The 13234-nt window shown below is 38.0% G+C and overlaps 1 protein-coding gene across 6 annotated transcripts in view; it reads left to right on the forward strand.

Moving 5' to 3' along the window:
* Positions 1–13234, forward strand: part of ntm (neurotrimin) — a 541786-nt gene that overhangs the window by 514210 nt on the left and 14342 nt on the right. For 3 of the 6 annotated variants that reach the window (XM_013134541.4, XM_013134540.4, XM_013134542.4), the window contains 4 exons: positions 1516–1644; positions 3322–3442; positions 7150–7301; positions 8942–8977. In XM_013134541.4, the coding sequence (XP_012989995.1) occupies positions 1516–1644; positions 3322–3442; positions 7150–7301; positions 8942–8977 (438 nt within the window). The remainder of the gene's footprint in view (positions 1–1515; positions 1645–3321; positions 3443–7149; positions 7302–8941; positions 8978–13234) is intronic. The other 3 variants (XM_020047763.3, XM_013134543.4, XM_013134544.4) reach the window with 2 other exon arrangements.

Raw genomic sequence — 13234 nt, forward strand, 5'->3', positions numbered from 1 at the left:
TATTTTCAAAATCAATGCCAAAATTACACAATTTCTGCCAGGATATGCAAACGCACAACTGTAAGTAGATTATGTTGATAATTAGATAATAACCTGACTTCACTGTCACTGTGTTAAATCCAGTCTTATGTTTCAGTTTATGTTTTATATGAAACCAGACTTGTTGAAATAACCTAATCAAAAATGATGTCCATATTTTGTCTTCAGCAGCTTCAATAATACCAAGTATGAAAATGTTTTTCAATAATTGCATATCTGAAGATTGAACAAAATTTCCAGAGGTTTGCTTAGAAATTTCAACCTAGTCTGATCCAATGCGAAAGGATGGGTCCTTTCCTTGCAGTAACAATACTGATTCATGACGTATTAAACCTTGTTTGATCAAGTGCTTTTTCCAAATCCTCTCATAAAATGCTGGCTTCTATGCTGGTTCAGTGCCTGACACTTTCTAATACTGACCTTCAGAGGTCACTTTATATAGTAACGTGGTATACAAACTCACATTATATTTCCCCTTCACAATGCACGTGCTTAACCATTACCAGCGTGAAGTTGGCCCCCCACCCAATGCAAAGATTTGGCAAAATTGGCTCAATTGTTTGTGCTCTGTTTGTGCCATTCAAATTTTCCTTGAGTGGGGGGCCAACTGCACATAGGTCTAACAATTATGCCAGGAAGTCTTAAATAATTGTATAGAAAAAGATGTCTATATAAACATTAAACGTGATATTTATTCCTGACCTGCAGATGACACCACTGTGCATTGAGTTAAAAAACCTTAAGACAGTGAACCGATTTTTGGCCCAATTTGACAAATGCCTTGAATGCTTCAGAAACCCTTGATTTCCCATCACTAATACTAAGTCTACTTCGTATGTAAACATAGGTGAATCCAAAAGAAACACCTCAATCTCCTCTTTGGTTGGCCATATTCTTTTGTGCGGCATCTACTTCAATGAGAACTGTAATCTCCTGCACTCAGTCCACAGGTTTGTCCTCTAAATATGAAGGACTACCTGCTCTATAATGAATATAGAGACAAATAAACCCTACAGGTGCCCACGGTTGTGTCTCATTGCCCTGTAATCACATGCTGATTGGGGCTGCTCCTGGGTCTTAAGTTCCACTCAGCCTTGAAATTGCCACATGAAAAATATAAGACCAAGTACAAGTGGTTGAAAAGGCAAGTACAAGTGTACCAATCATCATCAATACAGATGTATTTATTTTTTTATCCACCATAACACAAATAACAATAAAATAAATGAATTGACAGTTTCATTTCATTCCTGTCTTATTCGAGTGTGAGCCTACAGAAGTTGAGTTTAAATGGCTACAGTGCTACTTTGACCTGTTTAGCCACGCTGCCTCTTTATAAGGTGCTCAATAGATCAGTCTAGACATCAATGGCTGACCTATTTCTGTAATGGAGAAACATGTTCAATAAGTTTTGATGAGACCAGTGGGTTAAAAAAAAAATTATACCTCATACCTTGTTGTTGTTTACGTCCACAGGTGACCTGGCATCAGAGGACGAGTACCTGGATATTTCTAGTATCTCCAGACAGAGAGCAGGGACATACCAGTGCACGGCCGTCAATGACATTGGCTTAGATGTCCAGACCGTGGAGATCACAGTCAACTGTGAGTTCAATGCCAGTCCAGTCCTGGGGTTTATTTGCTGGAAGTCTTCTCAGATTCCAAAATTTAGATTTTGTAGCATAGTTTATGTTTGAGCCGTTACTGTGACTTTAGCTCAAAATAAATAATGAAAAGGATTCTGGGAGTCAAATTCAAATAGGATGATTTTGGATCTGAAAGTTTAAAATGTAGGTTTTGTCTCATGTCTCACAAAATTTTTCTGCTGGTTAGTTGTCCTCTCCAAATTGATTGTCACCATTGATAAACATGAGCAATAAAGGGGTGCACACTTTTTAAATACTGAGCTATGAATAAATACTGAGCTATTACATGTTCTAAGTGTTTTTGAAAATTATATTACTTGGTCTAACACAAATTCTTGGAGAAAGGACATTTTTGTCAAAAGCCTGGCTGAATCTGTCAAGGAGCCTGAAACTTTGCCACAAGTAGATCTTCCAGAAATACCATGAACCTAATGTGCTTCTTTTGCTTAAATAAGTCATATTATCTTACTACATTGACAGATCTTTTTGATTATATAGTAAAAAGTAAAACAAATTGCTTAAAACTACTTACAGCAGTGAAAGTACTTTCTGTATGTTCTGAAAGTACGTTCGGTATGTTCTGTATTTCTGAATACATTTGACCTAACATATTATTAGATCTTTATCCAAATGAACATTACAGCACTACTTTTTCATGTATTTAAGAAAATCTATCCAACATTAATGTCAATGCAGGCAAAAGAATGTAAACTTCTAGATTAATCGGCTTAATAATGCATGTTAAAGTGATCTAGTTTTTTGTATTTGGTCCCATATCCTTTGCAAAGAAATTACAATAAAATGTATTTTGTTGGTAATCATTACAACATGAACTCAGAAATGTATCCAAATCAGAATTTCCTTTATGTACATTTCCACGTGCTCAGAATTACACTTGGTGTAAAGGTGCTGCTAGCAGTAGACGACATGTTGGGGCAGACTTCATGATAAGGACAGATGACACAAAATGATAAAAGTTGACTTACATGTTCTGTACAGTATATTCATTAAGCATCTTTTATGTTTGAAATGAAGCCCACTGTATCTGAAGTACCAGCTCAACTCAACGCCACTCCATTTACAATTGGTTCTCCTAAGATTAATGATATATTCAACACGTTAACAACTATTGAAATGGTAAATATTTTTTGATGGACCAAATCTTTCACTATTTACACCTGACCCCTGTAAGACATCTTGACACATACAGACGGGTGACAAATTAAAGGAAAACCTGAATGAGTGGAGGAACATAACGAATCCAGATTCTTCCATACAAGTGTACTGTATGGTGCAATTAACATCCTGTCATGCTCTGTGGCATGTATAGAAATGCTGAGCAGTACCAGTTGACCTTGATGTTGGATCAAGTTGGCAAGAGGAAAGTATCTACAGTAAGTGACTTGAAAGAGGCTTGTTAATTGAGAGGATGAAATTTGAGGATGAAAACCCCAAATCACAGTGCATGAGAAGTGTATGTTTTGGAAGAGTTGTTTTCCATCCCTCCAGTACTCGTGGAATCAGTGCCAGGGCACATTGAAGCTGTTCTGGCATCTCGTTGTGGACCAACCCATTACTGAGACACTATGTTGGTGTTTCCTTTAATTTGTCAACGTTCCATCTTGTGTGTCCGTAGACGCCCCCAGTGTATCGGAGGGCAGAGATGTCGGCGTGGCCCCTGGCCAGAGAGGGGTTCTGGAGTGTGAGGTGGATTCAATGCCTGAGGCAGACTTTGAATGGTACAGAGACGACAGAAGGTAAATCACTGTACATCTTATTCCAGAAATGTTAATTTACCTAAATGTTCATTCATTTAGCATACAGTTGTGCTCAAAAGTTTGCATAGCCTGGCAGAAATTGTGACATTTTGGCATTTGTTTTGAAAATATGACTGATCAAAAAAGCTAACAAGAAATATTTAAGGATAGTGATCATATGAAGCCATTTATTATCACATTGTTTTTTGGCTAATTTTTCAATCATAATGATAATAGAAATCACCGAAATGGCCCTGATCGCAAGTTTACATAGCCTTATATGTTTGGCCTTGTTACAGACACACAAGGTGACACACACAGGTGCAAGTGGCAATTAAAGGTGATTTTCCCACAACTTTGGCTTTTTTGTTTGCGATACAAAGAAAAACCCACAGGTAACGGTTGTTTCTAGGAACACAATACGACGATACTTGAACAAAAATGAGCTGCATGGTCGAGTTGCCAGAAATAAGCCTTTACTGTGCCAATGCCACAAACATCCTGGGTTACAATATGCCCGATAACACCTTGACATGCCCTCACAGCTTCTGGCACATGTAATTTGGAGTGACAAGACCAAAATAGAGCTTTTTGGTCACATCCATAAGCGCTCTGTTTGGAAAGGGGTCAACAAGGCCTATTGTGAACAGAATACCATCCCCACTGTGAAGCATGGTGGTGGTTCACTGATGTTTTTGGGGTGTGTGAGCTCTAAAGGCACAGGGAATCTTGTGAAAATGGATGGCAAGATGAATGCAGCATGTTATCAGAAAATACATGCAGACAATTAGAATTTGTCTGCACAAAAGCTGCGCATTGGAAGCCCTTGGACTTTCCAGCACCAAAATGACCCTAAGCACAAGGCCAAGTTGACCCTCCAATGGTTACAGCAGAAAAAGGTGAAGGTTCTGGAGTGGCCATCACAGTCTCCTGACCTTAATATCATCAAGCCACTCTGGGGAGATCTCAAACATACAGTTCATGCAAGACGACCAAAGACTTTGCATGACCTGGAGGCATTTTGCTAAGACAAATGGGCAGGTATACCAACTGCAAGAATTCAGGGCCTCATAGACAATTATTACAAAAGACTGCATGCTGTCATTGATGCTAAAGGGGGCAATACACAGTATTAAGAACTAAGGGTATGCAGACTTTTGAACAGGGGTCAGTTCATTTTTTTCTTTGTTGCCATGTTTTGTTTTATGATTGTGCCACTAAGTTATGACATAGATTTGAATGATAATCCCATAAGATATAAAACAAGAGTTTTGCCTGCTCACTCATGTTTTCTTTAGAGATGGTACATATATTACCAATTCTCCAAGGTTATGCAAACTTTTGAGCACAACTGTTTATTCAGGAGTATCTGAGTTGTTGAGGAAGTGCCAGTACCTGTTAGAGGTACAGTATATAGTTGTGTATGTCTAGTTGTATAGATATACATGTTAACAGTGCCTGGTTGCTGGACATATACTGATGAGCCAAAACATTATGCCTACTCACAGGTGAAGCGAATAATGTTGATCATCTCCTAACAAAGACACATGTCAAGGTCTGGGGAACAATCAGATTTCATGGTCAACATGTTGGATCCAGGAGAAATGGGTAGGAGTAATGACTTGAATGACTTTGAAAAGGGCCAAATTGTTATGACCAGACAATTTGGGTCAGAGCATCTCTGAAACAATAAAAATTGTGGGGTGCTCCCGGTCAGCAGTCGTGAGTACCTACTGACTGTGGTCTGAGGAGGGACAAACCCCAAACCGGCAACAGGATGTTGGGCAAAAGAAGGCCCATTGATGTGCAAGGGCAACAAAGCCTATCCCGTTTGGTCCGAACCGAGAGAAGGTCAACTGTGGCACTAGTCACCAGGATGTGCTGTGGGAAGACACCAAGCCATTGGAGAGAATGTGATGCTCTGGGTAATGCTCTACAGAGAAACTCTGGGTCTGGTCATTCATGTGGACAGCAGTTTGACACATGCCACCAACAAATTCTTTTTTGCAGACCAGGTACACTCAATCAAATGTATTTTTCAATCAAATGTATTTATAAAGACCTTTTTACAACATCAGTTGTCACAAAGTGCTTTTAAAGAGACACCTGGCCTTAAACTCCAAGGAGCAAACAACAGTAGTGTTGAATTTCAGGGGCTAGGAAAAACTCCCTAAGAAGGCCGAATTTTAGGAAGAAACCTAGAGAGGACCCAGGCTCAGAGGGGTGACCAGTCCTCTTCTGGCTGTGCCGGGTGAGATATTTAATACTAATTAATACATTTATCTGGGCTAAATCCAAAGTCTATTTAAATTTAGACTAGGTCAGAAATATGACCAGATGGACAAGGACAGGGAGAGCAACGGGCCCCCCAAACCAGGTACTCCGCAGGTGTGGACCAGGACCTCATGTCCTCCTAAAGTTTAAAACAGGAGACTGGGAAAATTCAGAAAATGCATTCCTCATTTCAACAACAATTTATAGTGGAGAAGGAGAACTTAGTGGGGAAGGAGAACTGACCCAATCCCCCAGCACAATAGCAGCGTAAGACCTTGGAACTGAGACGGGGGGGGTCCAGCGAAACTGTGGCCCTACCCGGGGGAGGCCCCGGACAGGGCCCAACAGGCAGGAAATCAATACACCCATATTGCCAGGCATCAACCAAAGGGACACCCACCAACCGCAATCATGGCAATGGTATTCCTTTCATGGCAGTGGTATTCCCTTATGGCAGTGGCCTCTTTCAGCAGGAAAATCCTCCCTGCAACACTTCACATATTGTTCAGGAATGGTGGAATGGTTTGAGGAACATAATGAAGTGTTCTAGGTGTTGCCCTGGCTTCCAACTTCCCCAGATCTCAATCCGATTGCCTTTCTGTGTGATGTACTAGACAAACAAGTCTGATACACGGCATATCCACCTCACAACTTACAGGATTTGAGTCCATGCCTGGGTGAGTCAGCGCCATGTTGGCAGCACACAGATGACCAATAGCATATTAGGCAGGTGGTCATAATGTTTTGGCTCATCAGTGTATAAATAATGATGGTGATATAGGTATAATGGTAATATACTCTTTGAAGAGGAACAGTAACCAGTAGCAGGATAAAGAGATACATACTGATGGTATTGGTATTTAAATGTCATACAGTGATTAGAAGCATAATGATAGTAATAGATTTAATCAATACACTTGTTAGCAGCTGTGTATGCATAAGGGGGTGTGTGGGGGTAAGGGTTTAATGTCAGTAATGATTGTTTATGAGGGTGTGTGAGTGAGTGCGTGTATGTGAGGAAGTGCATGCGAGTAAGAGTAATTGTGTGAATGTGTGTGTGTGTGTGTGTGTGTGTGTGTGTGTGCTTGTCTGTGTCAGAGTGGGTATTGACCTGTGGATGGGCATGAAATCATTGTGGATAGTTTTTGAGACAGGGAGAGAAGTAGTTGTTAGCCATTTAATAGCCTTATAGCCAGGAGATATTGACTCCAACCTATTGGTCTGAGTTTTAATGCAATGGTGTTTTGGACAGGAGCAGGAAGAACAGTCTATGCCTTGGTTGGCTGGAGTCTTAGTGTTTATGAGATGAACGTCTAGCTGCTTTCAGTAAGGTTAAAGATTCACAAGTGTGTGTCATTGTACTCCTACATGGCTAAGATCATTCTCTACAAATACTTCAATTAATTCAGTGAGGTGTTGATTCTCTGTTCAAGGATATTCAACGATTTTGACGGCATACAGATTGAGGACGTCGGGCAGCTCTCTAAGCTGACCTTCTTGAATGTGTCTGAGGAAGACTATGGCAATTACACATGCATTGCCATCAACAAACTGGGCAGCTCCAACACAAGCTTTGTCCTGTATGGTAAGCACTGAAATTGAGTTGTGTGTGTTTGGTAACACCTCAGTTAATAAGCCATTATGCATGGGTAGGAATTTATAATAACTGCACACAACAAAGCATAAATGGTTAGTAAGTCATTTATGAATCATTACTTAGCTTAAAATGTTTTAAGCCAAGCTGCTCCTAAACAATTTACTGTCATTAGTTTTTTGTTTTGCCTCATATAAGGTTTAAGCTATTTATACTTTAGAAATACTATATTCATGTTTTGTGAGATCAATGAAATATTTTCAAAAAAAACAACAAAACATCTGCTATACAGATCTCAAAACAACGTATAACATATCAATTGTAACAAATATAAAAACAACATTAGCAAATGTTTACGGTTTCGCCATAAAGTTTCCATTTAACCAGGGTTGAGACTTACTGTAGATCTCCCAATTACTAACATGTTTGGACCCAGAACTGAACCTTGCAAATTACAGAAATTGTTTATTCTGGGTTAAAAGAGATTAGTCAGAGATTGACTGTAATCCACATGTTCATAATGTCACATGCTTTAGGTTAGTATTTTCTGATTTAATTTGGTATTACTCAGCCTACTGTAACAACACAAATGTTTTGCATCGGTATATAAGTATTAATAGGCCACACAAAAACCCTGAAATATATAATTTTTTATTAGTAAATGATTAAGTTATGAAACATTTGGAAATTTTGAGGAGTTCATTGTTAATAAACTATTAATAAATGTGTTGTGTGTGGTTATTATATATTATGTTTTATTATTTTTATATTGTGCTATTTTATATATTAAACAATTGCTACATTATGATACATGTTATAAAAGCTTATCAAGTAATATTTATTTAGAATGACATGCTTAATCATTAATATCTTTTGAAAAATGGATAAATGCATATTCATGAACTGTATTAAGTGTACTTAAAATGTCCAACATGTTTTATTTCTATGCAGTGCATGACTGACAGTTCACTTAAAGTGTATGCATTTTATATTAATTTGTTATAAATAACTCATTACCAATTTTGAGTAAGAAAAACTGCTAACTTCGTCATAATGATTTACTGGTACCAGCCAAAAAAAAACATAGGGTGGCTTTAATGTGCCTTGCCTTAGACTCCAGTGTAAGGAACGTAAATTTTATGTTTTATTGATGGCTTCATCAAATTCAGTTGTGTTGAGGTCTGGTGATTGAGACAGTCGTGGTATATTGTGAGACTTCAGCAAGTGGAACAGTCTTCATCATTGAAGCCACAATCAACAATTTCCCAACAATCATTAATCTTACAAAGTCACTGATAATTTTTGTAGCCATTGTAGCTTAAGTAATGGGCAACTGGGCCTGCTCAACATTTTTATACATAATCTTAAGCATAATGATATGTTAATTCCACACATCTGAGGACACAACTAGTTTCTTCCCCTTTTTTATCAAGTGTTTCCTTTACCTTGATTGTTACCAGTAGGTGAATAGCAATACTTCTCACTAGGACATCCATGTAACACCCACACAGCTAAACAAACTGTTATGACAACTTTAAATTAATGTTGTTCACATTAGCGCAACATTCCCAGTAATGTTTTTCTTTTGTTTGTTTTTATTTATTTTGCTCTGTTCTGTTCTTCTGGTGTAGAGATAATTGAGCCCACTAGCTCAACACTATTGCAAGGTTAGTACCGGTTTTCGGCATGAGCATGCGTTTCCACTCTAACCTCTCTGATGCACTAACAGAATGCTAACAACGGATGATATACATTGCCATTTTCACATCGTCAACAAACTAGATGCCAATATCACTAGAGTAGCACTCAGTGCTAATACAGAGGTGACAGGAGGACTACTTTTCTGCCACTGGATGGAAAGAGATAATTTTAGAGCGCTGCCTGACAAAATGAGATTGTCAAATGGTTACTTGGCTGCTTGGTGGTCTTATGAAAAAGTTATTAGCTTCCAATTCCATTTCATAATATTGATAACAAGTTTAAATGTATGTCCGACAAGGGACATTTCCCAGGAGAATTTTCCTGGTTCAACAATGAGAAAATAAGTCACTTGAATGGTTGTGGAAATGGTAACTTCAGTACCTTTTTAATGTTTTGCTAACAGTGTTTTCTTTTTCTTTTTTCAACCACCTAAATACCTCACCATGTGGCATGGATTTATTTTGATTTTGCATGTGCTTTTTCTGCTGTGTAAGTATCTATCTGTCCTAAAAATGAATATGTGTGTGCCTTAACTGTTGTGATCATTTGTTAAGCAATGTGTCTTTCTGGTTGTTGAACTGTGACTATATTATTGATGTCATGTAACCATCATTTTTAGTTAAAATGTATTCCATGTTTAGTATCACAGTAGACAATACCAAAACAATACCTCATTTTAAAAAGAAGCTTATTATCCAAATTCATAACCTTGAGTATTCTTTAAGTTATTTGGCATAGTGTTTTTGAAGTTCTAGTGCATTATGGTAGGTTGATTCACTAGCTGATTGTTCAATGGCACGTGGTTTCTGAAGTTAAAAAAAAAAAATGTTTTAGCTAGATTATATATCTAGTCATTCATACAGTAGGTTAGCATGCTGGCAATATCTACTTAAGCAGGGCTTCTCAAATAGGGGTCATGGCAGTCATTATTCTATCACAGTGTCTTCAATAGCTTGGCTGTGTAGTTGCTGGGATCCAAGACTGACAATTCCGTGTCCTGTCTGAAATAGCCTAAACACTCACTGAAAGTAGTATATGATGTCAAAATATCAATATACCAACTCCAAATTGTTTAAAAATGGATTAGTAGTCGGTGCAAGGAGATTCACGACTGAATTGATAACACACAGTAACATACATAAAGTTTTGACACACCTTCTCATTCAAGGATATTTCTCTGTTTTTACTATTTTCCAAATTGTATATTATTAGTGAAGACATGAAAACTATAAAATAACATATATGGATATTGACTCAAGTTGTAACCAAAAAACCTTTTTGGTTAGAAAGAAACAAATAACAATATACAATTATATTTAGATTAAATCAACTGCAAAGCACCCCTGCACCATCATACCTCCTCCATGCTTCACATTGGTAACCACACATAAAAAGATGTTCAACCACTTGTGTCTCACAATGACACAGTAGATGTGTCATTGTGACCAAACAACATATTCCCACCCGTCTAATGTCAATTGCTTTTGTGTCTTGGTCCAAGTAAGTTTCTTCTTCTAACTGGTGTCTTTTGAAAGTTGATTCTTTGCATCAATTTAACCACGAAGCCCAGATTCACAGAGTTTCCTCTGAACTGTTGATGTTGAGATGTGTATGTTACTTGATCTTTGTGAAGCATTTACTTGGGCTGCAATCTGAGGTGCAGTTAATTGCTGATTTCTGAGGCTAGTAACTCTAATGAACTTATGAACCTCAGCTCATGTAACTCTGGGTCTTCCTTTCCTGTGGCGGTCCTCATGAGCACTTGTTTCATCATTGCGCTTGATGTTTTTTTGCAACTACAGTACAACCCCATTTCCAAAAAAGTTGGGATGCTGTGTAAAATGTAAATGAAAACAGAGTGCAATGATGTGTAAATCACTTAAACCCAATATTTAATGCAAAATAGTACAAAGGCAACATATCAAATGTTGAAACTGAGACTTTGTATTGTTTCTTGAAAAATACATGCCCACTTTGAATTTGATGTCAGCAACATGTTTCAAAAAGGTTGGAACAGAGGCAAAAAAAGACTGGAAAAGGTGTGTAATGCTAAACAAATTTACCTGGTGGAATATCGCACAACTAATTTGGTAAATTAGATATAGGTATTAAAATATCATTCCAGGGAGGATGTGTCTGTCAGAAGTGAGGATGGTGAGGAGTTCACCACTCTGTGAAAGACTGTGTGGGCAAACAGTGCAACTATTTAAGAATATTGTTTCTTAACATTAAATTGCAAAGAGTTTGGGGATCTCATCATCTACGGTACATAATATAATTGAAAGATTCAGAGAATCTGGAAATAATCTGCAAGGGACAACAGAAAACCCATATCGAATTACCATGATCTTCAGGCCCTCAAGCGGCACTGCATTGTGGGGAGGACTTCCAAAAACCATTGTCTGTAAATACAGTACGTCGCTGCATCCACAAATGTAAGTTAAATCTCAACCATGCAAAGAAGAAACCATATATAAACCTGATCCAGAACCGCCGCCTCCTTGTCTGGGCCCGAGCTATTTAAGATGGACTGAGGTGAAGTTGAAAACTGTCCCATGGTCTGACGAGCCAAAATCTGAAATGATTTTTTGGGAATCATGAACGCCACATCCTCCGGACTAAAGAGGGACCAACCAGCCTGTTGTCAGTGCACAGTTCCAAAGGCTGTTTCCGTGATTGTATGGGGGTGCATTAGTACACACAACATCTGTGAAGGCACCATTAATGCTGAACAATATATACAGGTTTTGGATCAACATATGCTGTCATCCAGATGAGGTCTTTTTCCTGGAAGGCCTTGCTAGTTTCAGCAAGACAATGCCAAACCACATTCTGCACGTATTACAACAGCATGGCTCCGTAGTTAAAGAGTAAGGGTGCTAAACTGACCTGCCCGCACCTGTTTGGCACATTAGGAAACTAACTGTTGAGCAGCTGAAATTCTTTATCAGGCAAGAATGGGAATACATTTAACTTTCAAAACTACAGCAACTGGTTTCCTCAGTTCCCAAACGCTTATAGAGTATTGTTAAAAAAATTGAGGCGATGCAACACAGTGGTAAACATGCCCCTGTCCCAACTTTTCAAATTCAAAATGGGCATGTAATTTTCCAAAAATAATAACACTTCTCAGTTTCAACATTTGATATATTGTCTTTTTACTATTTTCAATTAAATATAAAGCTAAAAATGTACACATCATTGTGTTCTGTTTTTATTTGCATATGCGCAACATCCCAACTTTTTTGGAAATGGGGCTGTACACTTTAAGAATTATTGAAAGTTGACATTGACATTTTCTAATGATGAACTACTACAATACAGACAAAATGATGGTATTCTGTATAGCATCCCTACCATATCATAACTGAATGGCTCAAACACATTAAGAAGGAAAGAAATTTCACAAATTAACCTTTACATATACAGCTCTTTCCTTTCCAAAAAAGTCCAAAAGGAAGGTTTTAAATGAGGAAGAGAAGGGTTAAAATTGAGAGACCACTGCTAATTGAACGCTTCTGTTCCTCACTCAAAACTTTCCTTTTCAACTTTTTTGGAAAGGAAAGAAAAAGGTGCAGTGGTCTCTTAATTGTTTCCATAGCTGTATCACGATGGTAGCGTTCATCTAGTTTGGTATTGGTAACATAAAGTTGTATTGTTATCGTAGCTTTCCTATAATGCCTAGCTTCACTGAGTATTATACCTGTTGTCCTTCCAAAGTGGTCACCATGTTCGCTAGCTGATTAACATATCTGGTCCTACAGAATTAACAGGTATATTCCCTGCTCTCGTCTGGCATTTAATGTTGCAGATTGTTTAATGAAGATTTTATTAAATCTTTTATTAAGTCCCATCTTTTGCTACATTTTATTTTGCTGTTCTGTTGCACATCCAAGTGCCACTTCTCACGTGTTTCAATAAAACTATCAATCTAAAATGCTTAAGGATGAGGGAGTGGATAAATTCCTGCAAAATTAACAGTCATTCACTTCGAAACTCTAAACATTATCACAAAACAGGTTGGTCAAAAGGAGTTTGTTTACTTGGATTCATACAATCGATTTAAGGAGTAGAGGTCACCTGTACCAACCTAGGAGTACCCTCCCAAGTCTAGTATGTAAAAATAATTACAATTAATTATTTGCAGGTGAAATGTAGTGGCCAAAAGTGGTCGCAAAGCGGCAGGTGGAACTCATGACTCATTTAATCTGCAGAGAACCACA

The sequence above is a fragment of the Esox lucius genome, chromosome 7, assembly GCF_011004845.1.
Source record: "Esox lucius isolate fEsoLuc1 chromosome 7, fEsoLuc1.pri, whole genome shotgun sequence".
Classification (NCBI taxonomy): Eukaryota; Metazoa; Chordata; class Actinopteri; order Esociformes; family Esocidae; genus Esox; species Esox lucius.